At 42.2% G+C, this 19156-nt stretch overlaps 1 protein-coding gene across 5 annotated transcripts in view; it reads left to right on the plus strand.

Annotated features, from left to right (window-relative positions):
* Positions 1–19156, plus strand: part of ncor1 (nuclear receptor corepressor 1) — a 51419-nt gene that overhangs the window by 19004 nt on the left and 13259 nt on the right. For 4 of the 5 annotated variants that reach the window (XM_056397728.1, XM_056397729.1, XM_056397730.1 and 1 more), the window contains exons 15-23: positions 6612–6742; positions 7477–7766; positions 10079–10144; positions 12478–12614; positions 12716–12809; positions 14717–15164; positions 15281–15404; positions 15769–15946; positions 16658–16825. In XM_056397728.1, the coding sequence (XP_056253703.1) occupies positions 6612–6742; positions 7477–7766; positions 10079–10144; positions 12478–12614; positions 12716–12809; positions 14717–15164; positions 15281–15404; positions 15769–15946; positions 16658–16825 (1636 nt within the window). The remainder of the gene's footprint in view (positions 1–6611; positions 6743–7476; positions 7767–10078; positions 10145–12477; positions 12615–12715; positions 12810–14716; positions 15165–15280; positions 15405–15768; positions 15947–16657; positions 16826–19156) is intronic. The other variant, XM_056397731.1, reaches the window with a different exon arrangement.

The following is a 19156-nucleotide window of genomic DNA, read 5'->3' on the forward strand; positions in this document are numbered from 1 at the left end:
ATGGGGGACACCTAAACTGGAACAGGTTGTCTGTGATTATGCAAGATCCTGTTCAGCAGCTGTTGTGCCTGTGCTTAAGATGTCATGTGTCATAACTGCTGAAGCTGCTTCCTTTTAAACTAACATACATTTTGAGGGATCGGAGCACATACAAACATAAAAACAAAGGTTTTCAGTGGGTAGGCACTTTAATGTAAAAGTGGGTGTGAGATCATCTTGAGATTTAGGTGAGTTGTTTGAATGACGTTGTTGTGGATGTAAATACTGTTTTTTCTTCTTTGCCATTTTGACTAATGCACATCAAGATGTTGTGGATTTCCAAGCCGCTGGTGTGACTTAACAACTGCTGTTTGAGCGAGTAGAGTGAGTCATTAGCGAGGGAAGGAGGAGGACAAAGTTAGCAATAGCAAGAGCAAAGGAATGTAGGGTGAGTGAGTAAAACTGAGTGAAAAAACCCTGAGCGAGACAGAGTCAGCGCTTGCAGCTTATCTGGTGGAGTGTGTGCAGTTTTTTTCATTTTCCATTTCCTCTTTCTTCTGTTCCTCTGAGAGAGCGAGAGAGAGAGAGAGGGAGAGGGAGAGAGCGCGCCACCCCTCTCTGAAACAGCTGAATTGGTACAGCCCAGCCATCTGACAGGCCCAAAAAACTCACTGTGCTGCTGTGAGTGCCAATCAAAGAGGAGTGCACGGCAGGGATTACCTTGAGTGACCCTGCATAGATTAGTGCGTGCATGTGAGATGGACAATTCTTTGGGCGGCTTAAGCGGCCTGATGACACGCTTTCCTGGAATATGTGCGGCCGTGCTGTGGCCCGGCAGCCCTTCTAAGGAGCTCTGCTATGGTGCTGTCCTGCCCCTCTACTGCTATCGTTACCACCGCTATGGAACTACCGGAGGGTAAACTCACATTTGCAACACCAGTAAGCTGTGGCTCACAGCAGAGCAAGGGGTTTTTGTGACCAGCAAATGAGCTTGCAGGTATGTCCCTAGCTTTGAAACCACGGATCTTTTTTTCTCTACTTGATACCACACTCTGTCAGTTTATTTCCGTTGTCTTGTTTCTTCTCTTTTTTTTTTTTGTTTGTGTCATATTTTCTGTTGCCCTTCTGCTCGGGCCTTTCGTTTCTTAGCCTACATATTTACTTGAGCGTTGTAGGCAGTCGCACTCGGCTATTTTAGGGCAGTTTTTCTAGGACATGTGCAGAGATGGTTTTTAGTTTAAGAGTCAAGCCAAGGCTGTGTGGTCACGCATGTACATATGTATCTCTGCTATTGTGTATGAACTTCTGAGATGAGAAAATATAGGAATACATTTTTAAATTTCAGGTTTTATAGTGCAGAGTTTGAGGCATTAGACACACTGGCTTATATATAATATTTCTTGAGTTAATGTGCTTCAAGTAACTATTGTATAAATATGTCCCCCATGTCAGCTGAACCTCTTTTACTGATCTAATGAATATTCTGACTAAGTTTGTGAACACACACACACACACACACACACACACACACAGACACACACACAGACGCACACAAAAAAATAACACCACCAATAAACATCAGTTCAGTACTCACAATACACACTCATGTGGAAGCCTTCATAGGCTACATCCCCCACTGTGACTGCAACCATTTCATAGTAAGAACTTCCTCCTCGTGTTCTTGCTCATGCAGGTCTGTTCTGACAGGAACACAGCATCTCTACATCTTTGTTTTAAGCTCCACCCTTAAAACAAAAGTCTCATTAGACTTTTTTTTTTTTTTTTTTTCAGCAAAGGAACATTTTCAACTTATTAGTCATTTTTTTTGCAGCTTTGGGAATGTTTGCACGACAATTCGGACCAGCTGCAATACAGTGTGGCCTTTTATGATCTTCTCTTTTATGGTCTTGATAATGAGTGTCCCTGTGTAATATTTATCTACATTATAGCCGAGGGAGAGGCGGTCCCTCACTGATTGTGTTTTATATTGATGCTGTAACTTTCACATTTAATTTAGTGACCTTCTAGGCCTCCACTACTGGGGGGGCTGTGGCAGTATTTGCTTATTGCAGTTTGAAATTAGTTTATTTTGGCTTTGTTGGGCAGTTGTTCACACAGCATAAAGTTAATCATGTTTTAGACATGTGGTTGTTATCAGTTTTCAGAATTGTCAATATTTTCAATTAGATTTCTTCCTTTGACAAATTCTCTCTAAAACAGACATCACACATCCAGACCAATACGAGCCTATTGTTGTCACATCTCTGACGTATTTTTATGGATCCTGGAAACAGTGTTGTTGTCGCTGAAATTAAAAAAAAAAAAAAAAAAAAAAAAAGAATCTGCTTATCTGTTCATCAGCCATTGTTTTGAGAACTAAAGACAAACATGAAACAAATACTGTGTATCGTGAGAGGAGAACAGGGCAGATATGACGACTCGTATTGCAATCCTGCAAAAATCCAGTTCTACCACAGCCATCTTTTAAGCTTGATCTCATCTGATGTACTAACACACCTACGCTACAGGCCATGTTTTTGCTAACACAACACATTTGTCAGAGGAGCAGAACACTGACAAACATCCAGAGCATGTGTTATGGTAAAATGCCAGAATGGAATACAAACGTAATATTCGCCATTACAGAGAAAAATGTGAGTAGCTTGTGGTTGTCAGCGCAACTTTTTACACGTTAAAAGATGAAAACTATGACATAAAGCTTAAGTTAGGGGGGGTGTACGTTCTCGTTGTCATGTAGCCATAAAGTGCGAGGACTGGCCTCCTGCACCCCTTTATTGTCTTTTGTCTTTATTATCTTAAACGTGTATATATGTTTATGCCCCTTTTCATGCTGATGAAAGCCTATAGCTGAAAAGCATCAGCTGTGATATTGCACTAAAAAATTATGTTCTACAGGCTTTTTTTTTTTTTTTTCGAGCCACCTTTTTCCACCGAACTGATTTGACTTTTGAGGTTGAGCACCCTACTGGAACGTACACCTGTTACAAAAAAGTCTTCTTCTCTTGTTGAAATGATGTAGCCACCTCCTGGCTGTCATCTTTTCTTTAATTTCTTGCTTGGTTATTAATGAAAAGAAGACTAAGGAGCTGGTTACTGGGAGGCACCACACCTGTTCAGTTTATTGATCAGCCTGTCGAAGTGGTCGAGGAGTTCTGATAATTAGGAACCTTCTTTTGATAGCACTTTAAGTTTTACAGCCAACATGGAATACATTTTTAAAAAAGCAATGCAGCGCTTGTATCCAATCAGGAAATTGCACTCATATGATATAAGCAAGCAGAAACAGCTGTAGTGTATATACAGACTACAGGTGAAACAGAAAGCTCGACAAATCATCAGCATCAAGAATGAACTAAACTGCCCTCAGGAAGATGCTGTAGAACAGCAACCAAGGACATTTACAGAAAGTCCTTTTATACTAAATGCAATAACTTTGTTGAACTCATCATTCACACTGGAATCATGTCCGGTGTGGTTGTTTGTACTGTGCATATTGAGCTAATTTTATTATTGTATGTATTGTTAGTGAGTCACAATGATGTGTTTTAACCAGCCTGTGAAGCCAATAATTATAGATAATAATTATTATTACACGTATCCTAAAGGTTTTTATGTTGGTAAATGTGATCAGTGTATATAGATCTACAGGGTGAGCAAATATGTATAACTCTTTGCTCATGTCTGTTCTTTGTTATGGGGATGCATAAAGGCAAAATGATTCTTGAGAGCCTCTCTCTTAATTGCCTGGCAGTAAAGTTGATCAAGCAGTGAAGTAGATTTCATTGCTTTGTAGCACCAATGATGAGCTATTCTTTCCCTGCTGAGCTCCTAGTAACCACGGTAACTGTGGCTCATTTTTTTACCTTATTTTTGACAGAAAATTTTTCCACTATGAACACTTAGGAATTAATGTCGCTGTCAGCTGGATAACAAGATATACACATGGATTAAAATGTTGCTGTTAAATATAATGTTTTAAACTTTTTCCCTCTTTTCCCTTTTCCTCATTTCAAGGATTTCTTGAATGTTTCTGCTAATTGTTTCTGCTAATGTTAATTGTGTCTTTGGATGATGCTAATTACTGTAATTAGTTGTAAGGATTGAAGTGACGCATAGTAATAATTAGTGTAATAATACGTTATTTTTTCATTTCCTCCTCCTTCGGTGGAGCTGCTTGAAGCAAGAGTGAGATATTCCTCTGGTGGCCGAAGTTCTGTGGTAGGAAAGGGAAGATTGACTTGTGGCTCTGTCATTTCCTAAATCAAACAGGACTTGTGAATCAGCAAAAGAGGGGAGAAATTAAAACTCTCAAAATATTCAAGCCAGGTCAGGAAAGAGCTTCATTTAAAAACACTGAAGAACCACAGAACCACAGGGCCTCATTGACTTTTGGAGAACATCTGTGTAGAGGCTCTTTACGCAGTGTGGGAGAAGAGGCAGGAATGCCACGGCTCTCTGACCACCTCCAAAGCAAACACGAGCGCTCCCAGACCCAACCAGAACAGCATCTCAGTGAAGGACATGTAGGGGGAGAATAACTCAGACTGGTCTCCTCTGCAAAAAAGGTCTCTGAATTGTTGAGTGCCAAAAACATTCCTTGCAGACTGCTGCAGGCAGGAAACGAGTCAGGAATTTAATTCTCAATCCAAGTTTGACGTGGGCTTGTCTGTATACATCAACCTACAATATGAGCTCTGACTCTGCAGGGGTTTCCTTAAGGAATTGAACAGTGCATCACGCCATCATACCATTACCAAAATATAGTTACATGAGTATTCTCAAGCCATTTCAGCATGTAATATACTAAATATGGATTAACACTTTTGAAATGGATCTCACCATCGTATCTATTCTGGCGAGACCCCTCGTCTGCATCAGAGAGTAAACGCAAAAGGAGCTTGTAGTTAACAGCGATGACATCAACTACAAATCAAATCTTCCAGTTTTGTCTACATTTGATTTAAGGGGTATGAAGGGGAGGCTGTGAACTGAGCAGCCTAATATGAAGTATACGGGGTAAACTTAATATAGCATCACATGCAGTTTTCTTTTGAATATTGTAGATTTGATTTGGTGAGTCACTTCACTCCTAGAAGGCAAAATCCTCAGATTATTGGTCGTCTCTGGTTAGAGCTGGCCACAGCAGATGCTAATTCTGCAAGTCAGGAGACAGAGACATGAAAACAGCTACGATCCGAGCAACTAAGGCTGACTCCAATAAACTACTGGGGCAGTTGCTCGCTGTCTGTTTCTAGAGAGTTGTCAAGCTTTTCAGTATCAGGCTTCATTTTTTTATATGGTAGCCGGACTCCTCATGTGCAGAGCCATGTTGTTGTAAAATAGAAAGACTGCCAAATCCCAGCTTTTGTTTTTTTTTTTTTTTTTTTTTTCATGTTGTAGCCCTGTCTTCCTTCTCTTTGCCTCAGTCCATATCTTTTGCCTTTACCATTGAGTGCAGCACATTCCTTGGCCCCATCTGGTACCAGCATGGGATGTTTGGCTTGGCATAGCCAGACTTGTTCCAGCACAGCGCTTTCATGGAACAGGCAGGAGGAAGCATTCTGTGGTGTACCGCGCCAGCAGTGATGATAAAGAATGTTGCTCTGCCCTCAATCACTCTGTCGGTCCTGTTTTTTAAAATTCGGTTTTGAATGATGTTTTCACTCTGCTTGTGTAGGCAGTGATATCGATCTGAACTCAACCTCCAGCCTTTTTTTTATTTTATTTTAAAATACTAACATCGTCTTCTCTTCGGTTTAAGACTTGCTGCCTTTTTATCTGTTGCAGTGTGGTGTAAAATTCATAATGAGCATTATGGTCAAGTTCTCTACTCTCTTTCATTGATTTACTGAGACAAATAAGGCATAAGAACTGGCCGCACTCCAAAATTCATCATTTCAGATCTGGTTCTGCAATGTGATTCGTTTGTGTTTCACATGTTTCTGCAGATACTGGGCCATGTGAAGATCATCAAATATGGCGCAGCCTTAAAACTGTCTGCACAGGGTGTACAACTCCACTTTTCATCTTCTATCTAGTCATCATATTTGTTGTGTCTTCGGTTTTTGATGAAACCTGAAAAGCAGTTGGAAAGTGGGGAAATCTAATAACCAGATGGCAGCATACATTTCTGCCATTCATCTAACTTGGTCTGTCTGCAATCAAAGACTTTGACTATGTCAGCAGCCCATTCAGGCCCATATTGTGTTGTACAATTTCAAATGGTCCTCTGGGCTCACAGGGCCAATGCAGGCTCTGCTATAGCATGAGAAGATGGCTGTCGCTTGATAGCATGCAATAAAGCTGGACCAGGAGGTGTGTAAATGTCGGGGGGGGGGGGTGGCAGGTGTAAAGCTTTGGCATCAGTATGTGTGGTATATTCCGTATGATAGCTGAGAAGTATCAGACTGGTCTAAGATACATCAGGATGTGTCCTTTAACAATACTTGTGGTGGTTGTTTGAATGACCTTTTTTAAATACATTACATCTGAATTAAAACACTGATATCACCCTAGCATCTTGAATGACTTTTACTAATCTGCACGTTGACCTTTTCTTCATGTTTCAAGGAGAAACAACTAAATGTTTTCCTTTTGTGTTTTGTCTCCAGCAAATAACACGTCCCTCACAAGAAGACAAGTCAGACGAAAAAACCGAAGAGGACAAATCTGAAAAATCAGAGAAAAAAGAGGACGAGGAAAAGAAGGACGAGGAAGAGAAAGATGAAAAGGAGGATTCTAGGTGAGTTATGAATAGTTGTTTGTCCTGGTGTCACTCCGCACACATTAAATTTCAGTGCTTTCAGTTAATTATAGCAGTCATTAGAAGCAACTCCATTTCTTTAAATGCCTTTATTTAAAAGTAATGCTGGTATTTAAAATCCAAATCGTAAACAGTTCACCTTTTCATAGTCCAGTGACCCTGTGCAGTTACAGTTGTATATATCAACAATGCGCCTCCAAATTATAAACAAGAGATATGACTGTAGCTTGTGCTGTGAATAAACAATTCTCCCTGGATGTAACCTGTTGAGCACAGCAGTAAAGAATTCATAAAGCTGCCTGCACAAATGACTTTTATCACACTGTAACATCCAGTTAGTCTTAATGTGTTAATCCTGTGATAAACAGAGCAAGCCTGTTTTTAGGATTGTGTTGTTTTATATTGTCTCATCAAATAATGAATGAACATCAGAATCCCCCGGTTCTCAGTGGAGTGATGCACGTTCGTGGTCTAGAGAAGACTTGCAGGTGGTAGAGCTGTGTCTGCTTTGGTGCTTTGCTAATAAACTAGCCAACTTGCTAACTTGTCCAGCTTCAGTTTGGACAAACTCTAAAAGGCTTTTATTGTGTGTTCAATCACGGAGGAAGACAACAGATTACAAAAAGGGCCTGTTATTGCTGAGTCAAAAGGGAATAGATGTTTGCTATACCAACCGTCTCTTAAAGCTTCGCGCTCCCTCTCCAAAACCACAGGGACATTGGCAAGGACAAAGACAAGTGTGACGGTGGGGAGGACGAGGACGGAAAGGAGCAAAACACGCCGCGTGGCAGGAAGACTGCCAACAGCCAGGGCCGCCGTAAGGGAAGGATCACCACACGCTCCATGGCCAATGAGGCTGCAACTGTGGCGGCCGAGGAAGCACCTCCCCCTGCCCCTGAGCCGGTCTTGCCAGATCCTCCGCAGCTCCCTAAACCTGATCCAGCACAGAAGTCCATGAAGGAGCCTGCGAAAAATCCAGTGGCTTCCATGGATGCTAATAAAGGTGAATCCCCTTGGGGATGCTCTCTGGAAATTGTTGAAAATATTTTTCTGCAACACACAAGCAAAGTTGGTGACGGAGAATTGACACAAAGAGAGTTCACAAAAAATAAAATTGTACGATATTTCATCGCAAAATGTGTGAAGAAAAGAAAAATGTGTACTAGAGCGTCTGATTGATGAATCAATGGCATGAGATTATCCAGAGCCCATTCAAGCTGCATTAGCAGGAGTCTCTTACGCAGTCTAGACTTATTATATATAGATGTGTTTATTTTCCTTTTACACATGCAGAGATTTCACATTACAAACATTAAAAATTCAGTGTTTTTTTTATTTTTTATTAAGTGACTCTCATTCTTGATTTTATCACTTACATCTTTTGAAGTTATTACAACACACCACAAAGCACACAGCAACCTGCACAATTAACTAAAACAGTTACTGTCAAGTGAGCTCAGCGTTCCCTTCTAGCTTTGTAAATGTCACGGTAGGATAAAAGATATTTTAATTTCTCTCTCATGAATAATCAGGTGTCGTCATTGACTGGCCCGGTGTAACAGCCAATGTTCAGACTGTAAGCGTCTTGTTTTAAGAGCTGGAATAATGGAATAGCACATGCCGAATATGCATCTTAAACAAGGTTTAGACACATGTCAGAATCGTGTAGGTACATGAGCTGCTAAAGCCTGAAAGTGGACAGTTGGTTCAGTAAGTACATTCACTCGAAGCCAATTTCAGACAGACTCTGTCCTGCACTCAGGAAGCTCTGTGTAGTCCGTCCATCACCATGGCAATCCACTGCCCTGGTTGAGCTGTTGTCATGGTACTTAGTCACGCACTTGTTCTCTTCCACCCTTGAAGTCCGTCTGTCTGACGGTGGCAGCTCAGGTTTTCAGGTATCAAAGTCCCCGTGTGTTAAGCTCGTTGTGGCGTTAATCTGAATCATTAATTCACTGTTTTGTAAGTGCGCCGTGCTCCTCTGCCACCTGCTCCCGCTGCTGTCTGTCGAGCTCTACCTCGCTCAACAGTTATGCAAGGTTTGCCCTGTAATGTGATTAATTAACCTTCTACTGTGTGTTCTTCCATCATGTCAACCCGCTGACCTTTCTGGCCCTGTTCTGGGCATATCACGGTTTACGTAGGACTGTATCAACTGTAATCTCTCTTAGTGACTACATGGAGGATATTGTGTGTTTGTTTGCTTGCCCTGTTGTAACCCCTGCAGCTATGGCGCTTCTCAGAAAATAGTGTGCTAGGTGCTAAAGGGTAGCTATCTGTCAGTCTGGTCCAGTTGAAATGGTGCCGAGCAAGTTTAGGAAGCTGCTGATTCAGTGGGAGGTGGGGGGTGGGGGTTTGATCCTGACGCAGTGGGGGATGGTGTGTTTGTGTGTGTGTCATTAGGTGAGATGCTACAATATAGACGGTTACCCAGTCTGTTTCCATATCGCGGTGATTAATGGCCACCCTAGAGGGGTCTAACCCGTCACGGGGAGAACATGTGAGGTTTGCCTCTGAAGACGGAAGCCCAGTCCAGTACACATTTGTTTAACTAAGTGTAACAGACTGTGTGGCTGGGGGACCTTTGGTAGGAGCCGTCTAAACAGTGAGAATTGATCTCCTCATCCTAGAGGTGGGGGGGTGGGCGGGAGATGGGGGGGGGCCAGCCGCCTGTTAATGTCAAGGGTACATCTGCTGCTATATTAGTCCAAATGTTTACACAGTCTCAGTGGGTGCCATGGAGGAGAGTGTGCTAGAGTTCACTCGACCCCCTCCACGCTAACCGTGCACTTCTGTGAATTTTGTATTGGGTGGGGGGTTGGGGGTTGGGTTGGGGGTGGGGGGTGCAACTGTGTAGTCAAGCCAAGGCAAGAAGGAGGAGTGTGTATGAGATGCGCAGTGTCACAGTAGAAGGGGTGGGAGGGTTATTTGTCTCCATCCAAGGCCTTTTCCCAAAGAGGGAGGCACGGCTCTCAACTCCTCCACTGTCTGGTGCTGGATCAGCTGACCAAGGCCCTCCCCCTTGTGGATTAGAGAGGAGGAGGGCTTGTACTGTGGGTAAGGGGGAGAGACACATAGATGGGAGGAGAGAGAGAGAGAGTGAGCTAGAGCAAGAGTGTAAGTGAGGGAGCAGGTCTCGGCAGCCCCTGAATGTAAACAGATTATTAGATTAGTTGCCATGAGAAGAAGACGGCTGAAGAGAGGACTGTCACTCTCTCTCTGTGTCTGTCCCCCTCCCTCCCTCTCTGTTGCTCTCTGTCTCTCTTTCTCTCTGTCAGTGCTCATGGAGCTGTTTTTCTTTTCTTTGTGATTTAGCTGGTGCTGGTGAAACCGGAGAAACTTCTCGCTGGACCGAGGAGGAAATGGAGGTCGCCAAAAAAGGTAGCGTTTCGATTCATTTCTCTCTCGCTTTATCTCTCCATCCTTCCTCTGTTTCTGTGTCGCTGTGATCTTTTCTCGTCTTTCCCCCCTCCCCTGTCTTTTCCTCTTCTGATTATCTGATGTTGCCTCGCCCTGCCTGTTTCTTACGTGCACAAAAAAAAAAGTGTGCACGTGTGTTCGCACGAACACAAACTTGTGCTGCTGCTTTACTGGAAGCTGTGAGAGACTCATGAAGGCTTTCAGGGATCCCTTTTTCTTTTAGCTCCACCGCTCTGCTGGTTTCTCAGAAGTGATCTATTAAGGCCATCCATTAAGCAACATAGCGTGATTTTTTTTTTTTTTTTTTTTTGCTTCCTTTAAGATCACTATCTATTATTCACATTCAAACACTTTGTCAGATCCTCTGAAAAGATTTAAAATCACTTTGGTCTCTTAAATTCTTTAAAATGCTGCATACTGTGCCTGATCTCATCAGTCATTAGTCAGGTCATATGCCATTCAAGCGTGCCCCCTCTCCCCCCTTTTTGCTGGCTTTGTTGCTATAGGCTCTTATGTAGGGTCCCCTGAGTGCCAAGAACCATAGACTGGGGATTTAATGTGGATTAATTGAGACTCAGTTGTGTGGGTTTTGGAGATTTGCTTTCCCCTTTACAAAAATACGTTGCTGCTGTGATCTCCTCAGGCATTCAGACCTGCAGTGTTTCTGGATTAGTGTACGTAAGAGAGACCTGCTTGACCTACTCTAGTCATATGACAGAGCAGGTTCAGAAATCACTTTTATGCTGTGCTGCCACACATGGCTGATCATGCATGCACATTGAAAGCAGTTGCCCTCTAACTCATAGTTGCAACCTGTTGATCTATGCGAGCCTCTGAGGAAATACAAGGCTAACACACCCGAGGCATGGAAGTCGAACCAGAAGCTTTTCCCCGAGGAGGAAAAAGAACTCGGCTCTATGAAGGGAAATAGAAAAGATCAGATTATTGTTGGTATAATTTCACACCTGCAGTCTAATTGGACTTTATGAACAAGCAGTTTTTCAAACATACCTCATCAGACAGGATCCTGTCATATGAAGCTCACATGTTTCAGCCTAATCCTGTTTTTTTTTTTTTTTTTTTTTTAATTTGCTGGTCATTGTTATTTCACTGGTTTGCTGCAACTACATTTTCTGGACAAAATAATTAGAGCAGCCAACAGTGTAAAACGTATAATACAACAAATAGTTAAAACTACCATAAAAATGAATCTGCGCCTCTGTGACAACAAACATTTAAGATTACAAGCTTTTTAAAGATGGCTTTTTATTGTAGAGCTGTTGCATCATCTTTTATTACAGAGAGAGTTATTCGTTATAACATTTACAATAATTATAACATATTTACAAATCCATGTATCTGCTAAAGCAAGAATTTAGAGTTAAGATGTTAACATCTCCTTAGCTCTGTCAAAGACTTTAGTCAAGGACATTTGCACAATATAGTGAGTAGATTCCTCCCATGGTAATACTATAATGCTGATATGTTACGTCTGTAGTTTTATGCTGATCCATGAACGAGAAAAACAGCCTGTTGGTCAGAGTTGGTCATTTCACTTGATTCATTCTTTGTCATTCTACCTACTGTCATTTGTCACGTGACAACGATCAAGACAGTTGAACAACCAAGTGTAAATTAGTCTCAAGACATCCAAGTGAAGATCTGGGTGCCACAACTAGCATGAATATCTCTTGTTGAATGTGTCGTGCTCAGTTATGCTGTGAAACCGTGTGCAGGGTCTTTGGAAGGTCCTGCTTATCGGGATTGTTATATATACTTGTGTATATTTCTATGGCTGCTAGATGAAGTTACCATAGAGGGGTTACAGGCTTTAGAAGAGACTTCCTCGTGTCATAGTTAAATGGCAGTCTTCCAGTTCACTGCAGCTTGGCAGAGAAGTTTCAGAGTTTAGTGAGAACCATGGAAGCTGATTGTGGCTGAGCTCAGAGTTAATCAGGACGGGAAAGACCAAGAACGAGCCATAGCAACAGGGACCCCAGGGGTGTAGTGCAAACATCAATAGGAATACTAACAGCAGCTTTGGATTGTAAAGAGAGACTATTAAGAATTTATTGGGATCATATTCTTGCATCTGATACAGCATTAAGCAGTAATGGGAAATGTAAGAATTATTTAATGTCAGGGTTTGTCCATGTCACTCAGTTGAATAGAGTGCAGAAGGCATTAATTAGTCCTAGTTTAGCATTAGCTTTTATTATTGTAAACGACAAGTGTTTTCAATTTTACCATCTTACTAGCAAATCTTTAATGCTGAATTGTCTTTCTTCGTCCAGGGCTTGTTGAGCACGGGCGTAACTGGACAGCCATTGCCAAAATGGTGGGCACCAAAAGCGAGGCGCAGTGCAAGAACTTCTATTTCAATTACAAGAGACGTCACAACCTGGACAACCTGCTCCAGCAGCATAAGCAGGTAAGCCATTTGTTATCCTCTGCTTTCTGTCACGGCGTGTCATTGAACTGCTGTAACTATAATGTATGAATGCAAGATGTGACTTTGTTTGTGTTTCCCAGGATACGCGTCGGGCTCGTGCTGATAGGTCTCAAGGCGAAGGTCTAGCCACAGCATCACCTGATGATGATGAGGACAACGCAGATGACAGTGAAGGTTAGAGAGATGGATGATAGAGAGCATGAGCTCATTGTTAAACACACACGCACACACACACACACACATTTTGTTTTGTTTTTGACTTTTCTTCTCGTTTATCTGACGTACGCGTCCTAGGGCAACCTGCATGAAGGACACACAGCAGGCTGATAGGTTTTTCTATCCAGTTTTTGTCCTTGCTGTGAGTCGTGGGGCTTTGTGCCTGATATTACCAGGTACTAAGTCAAGAGAATAAGGAGAGAAAGAATGTAGTGCTACAATGCAAAGCAGGAAACCTTGATCCGAAATGCCCTCTGAATTGTCATTTAAGGATTTCATTTGAGTTGATAGCAATGTGCCTGCTCTCCACCGACTGTAGTTTTAATGAGAGAGGGAAAAAGGATCAAATGAAAAAAAAAAAAAAAAAGCAAAGGGAGGAGAGGAAGAGATAAAAGATATGAACTAATTCTGACTACATGGGCGCCTGTTGCATAACAGTTCTTGGCTTTGAAGACTCAAGAAGGCCTGCTCTTTGAAGACAAAGTGCTGGTTCTCTTGTTTGATCCAGAAAGCCCGGCTGTCTACCCGCCTTCCTCCTCTCCAGAAGCCCTTATCTATGCTGGCATGATATGGTGAGGGCAGCCCCCTATGAAAAATACACCATGCTATGTGTAGAAATATAGTTTTACAAAGAGAATCACCGGTTTGTAAAATCAACATTTTCTCTTTTGAACACTGAAGTGATTTTAATTTGTGCCTTTTGTTGGTCGCACTCAGCAAACCTCCAGCTCACAAGATAGCAGCAGCAGCGAGAGGAGGTCACAAGGTTTTCTGTCATGTTTATTTGACTTTCTCCTTGTCTCACGGAAACCCAAACTGCTCTGTAGAGGCCTTGGTGATCTGCAGATCTCACGTTATACAGTTATACATAAAGCCATACAGGGGCATTAGTATAACTCTATTAAAGTGTACTTACAAACATTGTGATGGTTGTCGTGTGGATGTTTAGTAATGCCGCTTCTCTGATTTAGGTTTGATACATTTAATGCATCTGCAAATTGTATTTGCATAGACATAGTACCGGGATCATCATGGCAACAGCTGCAGTGGTAGACAATATGCAAACCAACAGAGGCAGGCAGATTTTATACCCAGTTTTTATCTTAAGGATGTATGGTATTTGAGCTTTTTGTATCACTTGTTGTTCAGTGTCTTTGTTTGACATACTGTATGTCTACAAGTTGGCGTTTAAGATATCGTAAATCAAGTGTTATAGAAAAAGGTGATTAGTTTGTATCTTGAAAAGCTGTTTTTTGTACCTTTTTTAAATGTATCTTTGGTCTTAGCACAAAACATACATGGTGTAGAAAAGATCATTGAATAAAAGTTGTTCATAGTTTGCAGCAGGAAATGGTAATTACATGTGTGCTGAAGCAAAAAGTGAGTCCAGATGGGAAGTACAGAAATGTGTGAGGTGTGAAGGGAAGTGAAGACAACTTTCATAATCAGTTTAAGGTCTGTGTCATCGCTGGATCAGATAAGCAGGTGTTAGTGGGTCGCACAGTTTGCTGCTGTAGACTCTCTACGATCAGCAGCTGATGTTTACATAATGATTTTCTGGATTATTACCTATGTGATGCCATGTTTTCAGTTTCAATGATGTCTTGGGTTTTTCATTGATTATTTCACTTCCACATTCACGATACAGTTGATCTTCTAAGTAAAGCTTCCCTGCATGAGAAATCACAGCAGTATGTAGATTAATGTTGTGACAGTTCTACATTTATTTTCATGTTTGTCATTATTCTGTTTGTGTCGTTATTTATTTTTAAATGACAACTCAATTGGCTTCAAAACCTTGTGAGTTGCAATGGGTTTGATGTATTCTTTGACATGTACTAATTCATCTTGTCATGCTTCTTCAGGTGGCGACAACAGCTCTGATACAGAGAGTGCCCCCTCCCCCTCTCAGGCTGACTCCTCAAAGTCAGGTGACTCCAAGAGGGCGGACAGCGCTGCAGGGGATGCTCAGTGCTCTGACCAGGACAAAGGTCAAGCCAGCAATGGCAAGACCCCAGAGCCCGCATACGGGGAACTCTGTGTCAAGGAGGAGAAGAGCCCAGAGAGCGAGAGCGGAGCTCAGGAGGAAAAGGCCCGGGTGTCTGCCTATACAGGCGCGGTACATCCCAAAACTGAACCTCAGGATGTGGACATGAAGACCGGAGAGGTTCAGGTTAAGATGGAGCCTGAGATCAAGGAGAAAGGAGAGAAAGGAGATCATGGCGAAATGCACAGGGATCTCCATTCTGATAATGACTCCAGCGCCACCTGCAGTGCTGACGAGGACGTGGAAGCGGAGCCTGAAAGACAGAGGTGTGTTTTTTTTATTTTTTTTTTTTTTTTTTTTTCATAAACACCGTCTTCAATGCTCTCATGTTGTGTGAACATATTTACAGTTACTGATACGTTTTGCCTTGTTGCCACTGCAGAATATTCTCCATGGAAAAGCCTTCACTGCTCACCCCGCCAGGCACCGTGCTGGTGTCCTCACCCAAGCAAACCCAGCTCAACATCCAGCAGCTCCAACAGAGGGCAGCTGCCATCCCACCCATGGTTAGTCACAGTTTCACGTTGATCCATATAAGCTGGTACGGAGGCAGCAGCAGGTTGAAAACATACCCACACATTATTACACACACAAGACATTATGAGCATTGTGGTTCTGTCAGCCTTTTAATCTTTTTACTAATTTACAAAGCTCTTTGTTTAAGTGTAAGGTGGAGAAAGTCTTACTTTTATGTTCATCAGATGTGTTTTTTATCCTTTAAAAGCTAAAGTTCATTACAACATATACAGAGAATTAATTTGGTCAGTGTTTCACTACTCAGACAAATCGGTCTGTATCTCACCTGGTTCATATCTGGCATTTCAATTCACCTGGGCTTTTTTTTTTTTTTTTCCTCCGTACCTTATCTAGGTGCCTGGTCCCTTTGGCCCTGGTGGTGTGCCCATCAGCGGTTTCGCCATGTTGCAGCACCAGATCAAAGCGGTGCATGAGTCTGCGCACCAAGAGGAGAAGCAGAGGCAGGATCAGGGAGATCTGGAGCGCAGGCCCCCTTTCAACACCCGCAGCCCCACCGTGCTGGACAGAGATGGTAAGTGAACAAAAGCTATCCTCATTCTGTCCTCATCTGTCCTCCTCCCTGCTCATCGCTCCTTCAGCCTCGTTCCCTGTTGCTGCTAGCGGTGGACTATTTATAGCTAATGCATTTTTTAGGCCCCATTCATTTTTGTGCAGTTTCAAAAAAAAAGGAAGCGTTTGAAGGTGATCTGGACTGTCGTAGTGTGACCTGCGCCGAGACGAAAAAGTTAGCTGACCCTGTTTTACATTTGATGCAAACTCAAAGCCGAAGTGTGTCTTAACGGTGCGCCTCCTGAATTGCCTTTGGAAGAAGGGGACTGTGGTGCTTTTTTGAAGTTGAAAGACTCGAGCATGTCATCTTAGGACATTTGCTGCGTCTGTGCATTCAGACAGACAGACTTCGGCCACTTAGCTTCAGAAGGGAGAGCGGTAACGTCACTAGGCAGACTGCATTACGGCTTGATTTTTTTTTTTTTTTTTTTTTTTTTTGTAAAGCTTTTAGCACCTTTTAGCCAGAGTGCTGTGAAGAGTAGAGCAGCTGTCAGTAAGCTGCTGAGCTTTGGCACCAAGATATTTATTACATAGGTTTCAGCGGGTGTGTGTCCAGCTGGCGGTGTTAGCTGTAGAGGCCCGTCCATTCTAGGTCAGCTCAATGCTCACTGGCATTGAGTTCTTGTTTTAATAGTGGCTGTCTTCCCTTTGTCCTTATGCCTGTGTACTGCAGGTAAGCTCTTACCCTACATGCCTTATGACATGAAGCTGGCTCTGGACCAGGAGGCCCTCTCTGGTCGGCCAGGCTCTCCCTACAGACTCTCTCCCAGGGAGCTGAGCAAGGCCTCACCCCAGCCTGACCCCAACGCCCCCAGTGCCTCCCGCTACAGTGTGCCACCAGGTAAAAGCACACATCTTCACCTCCTCCTCCCCTTCCCCTCCCTTCTTGCCTCCTCCCTTCCTTTGCTGGTATAAATTAGCCTCGCCTGACTCTCATTTGAGTCTTTTGTGTTTGACAGTGGAGGCTTTTGTTGACTGTTGGCAGCAGATTATTATATAGTTCTCGCCACTATTATATTTCAGTCTGACATGTTTTGATATCTTTATTTTATTTACTCTCCTACAGGCTGCTGTAATAGTATGTTTTTATATCTTTATATACAATTGTTTGTGGAGATTTGAATCCTGTTGTAAGTCGGGGTTTGGCAGTGTTTCACAACACTTGTGCATTAGATAAATCAGGTTGAATGATCTCTTGTCCAGAAGTATATGTACATGTACAGGATGTATTTACTCAGTGTTTAGCTGACATAAGATACACTTGAAACCTTTGCATGAGTTTCTCTCATTTTCTAGTACTTCTATTCTGTCATTTTCTGTGTAGTCCTCTTATTTAAAGGTAAAGCTGATGTTTAGGCGCTCGGGTGGAGACAAGCCTTTTGTATGTTTGTGTGTTTGTTGGCTCTTTTTTTGGTTTGTTGATGTTTAACACTTAATAGGTAGCTGAATACATATATATATATATGTTTTCAGGCCATGCAGAACCTGGATCAATGTACGTGTTAAATGTACGTGTGCTTTAACACAAGTGTGCTTGTGCATGTGTACCAGTACAGAAGAGGTCAAACAAGCATGAGCCAGCTCTGTCTGGTTCACATACTAGAGTAGGTTAGCGATTTTATAACTGAAGCGAGTACGTCAGCGCATGAATCAGATAGTTTTAGCACACTTCTTTGACCCTTAATCTTGCCCTTTGTGCTACATTCAAGAAGCTGAGGTGGTTTGTGAATCACCAGTCAATAGTTGCCATCAGCACCAGTTTTATTATTGGCTTAGGATAACATAATGTTACCTTATTTGAAACGTTATCTCACTTTTAAAATCCAGTGTCATTCACATTTCAGTGACTAAGAAAACAAGAAAAAAGACACTTTTTAATATTGGCTCAATAAATCATGCATTATAATCTAGAAATGCATAACAAAAACCAGCTACTTAGATCACAATAACAGAATAAATATAAAGCAAATGGCAACATTTAATAAAGATTTCACAGCTGTGTGATAATAAAATGAGAATACTCAGTTAACACAGAACAGCAAGCATGTACATGGAGCCGTGACAAAGACACAATATTGATATTGACAAAGATAAACAAGTAATACAATGAAGACATTTTCTGCATCTGTAGTGTTACAGCTCACTACAGCTCACAAAGGAGAGCACATGACAAGAAATACCTGTATCTGTCTGTTACGATACTCACTCTGCTACACACTGAGCTGCAATGAGACATTTACCTTCAAAACAAATCCATTTTTATTTACACGTGTTTGACGTTGCAGGGGAAGTTCAGATATTCTCTGTAAATTGTTACAATGAACAATGAATTTTGAATTGTATTTTGAATGATTAGTTTCCATAATAAAACCTATTTTATTGCTGTTGTGACACTGATTGAAAGCTCCATAAATTGGACAACTTTCAGATGTTTTAGAGTGATACCAGAGTAAAGTAATGTGTCCGGGCAGGAGTAGGATCAAAAGCATAAAGACGTTTGATGTTGATCTTGCGGGCAATCATTAGTTTCTCTGTATTGCATTGCATTCATTTACTATATTTACAGAGCGATGATTCAAGGACAGCAGTAAAAGTTTTCTTCTGCTTAAAGAAGGCAGAAGGCAAAGTGCTGCACTTCACCAAATTCATGTGCAAGGAAAACATTCCCTGTGAAAATGTCTGCTGCTGTCATTGATGTGGAAACGGCATTTGGACTTTTACTGAAGCTGGACTGCAAGAGTTTCTCTTGTCATTTGGGGAAAAACATATTTCTCATGTCCTGACAAATTAGGTTGTTGTCCGTGATGGTGAACTGTAGCATGAATGTTAATGTTTGACACAGTCTCCCTGCAACAGGGATTTATAAATTCGTCATAAGAGTGGCTTGTTTTCTTATCGGTCCCCGTGCGACGGCGATGACGTCCGTGCCTGCTGGTGGAACTCTAATGCAGACATTTGCATTTTTGATTTTGTAGAGTGCAGAGCATGAGGCGCACTCCCTGCAGGGAGGTTACTCCCAGTCTGTTTGTGTGTGTTCGTGTATTAAGATCCATTTCGTCTACTCAGCTTTCCCAGGAGACAGTAAAGCAGACAGCAGGCATGGGCCAAGGTTACCTCAGGCTGAGGCACAGGTCTTCACTGCTTACTTCACCACTCACTGCAGTCTGTCAGA

This window comes from Seriola aureovittata, chromosome 15, assembly GCF_021018895.1.
Source record: "Seriola aureovittata isolate HTS-2021-v1 ecotype China chromosome 15, ASM2101889v1, whole genome shotgun sequence".
Classification (NCBI taxonomy): Eukaryota; Metazoa; Chordata; class Actinopteri; order Carangiformes; family Carangidae; genus Seriola; species Seriola aureovittata.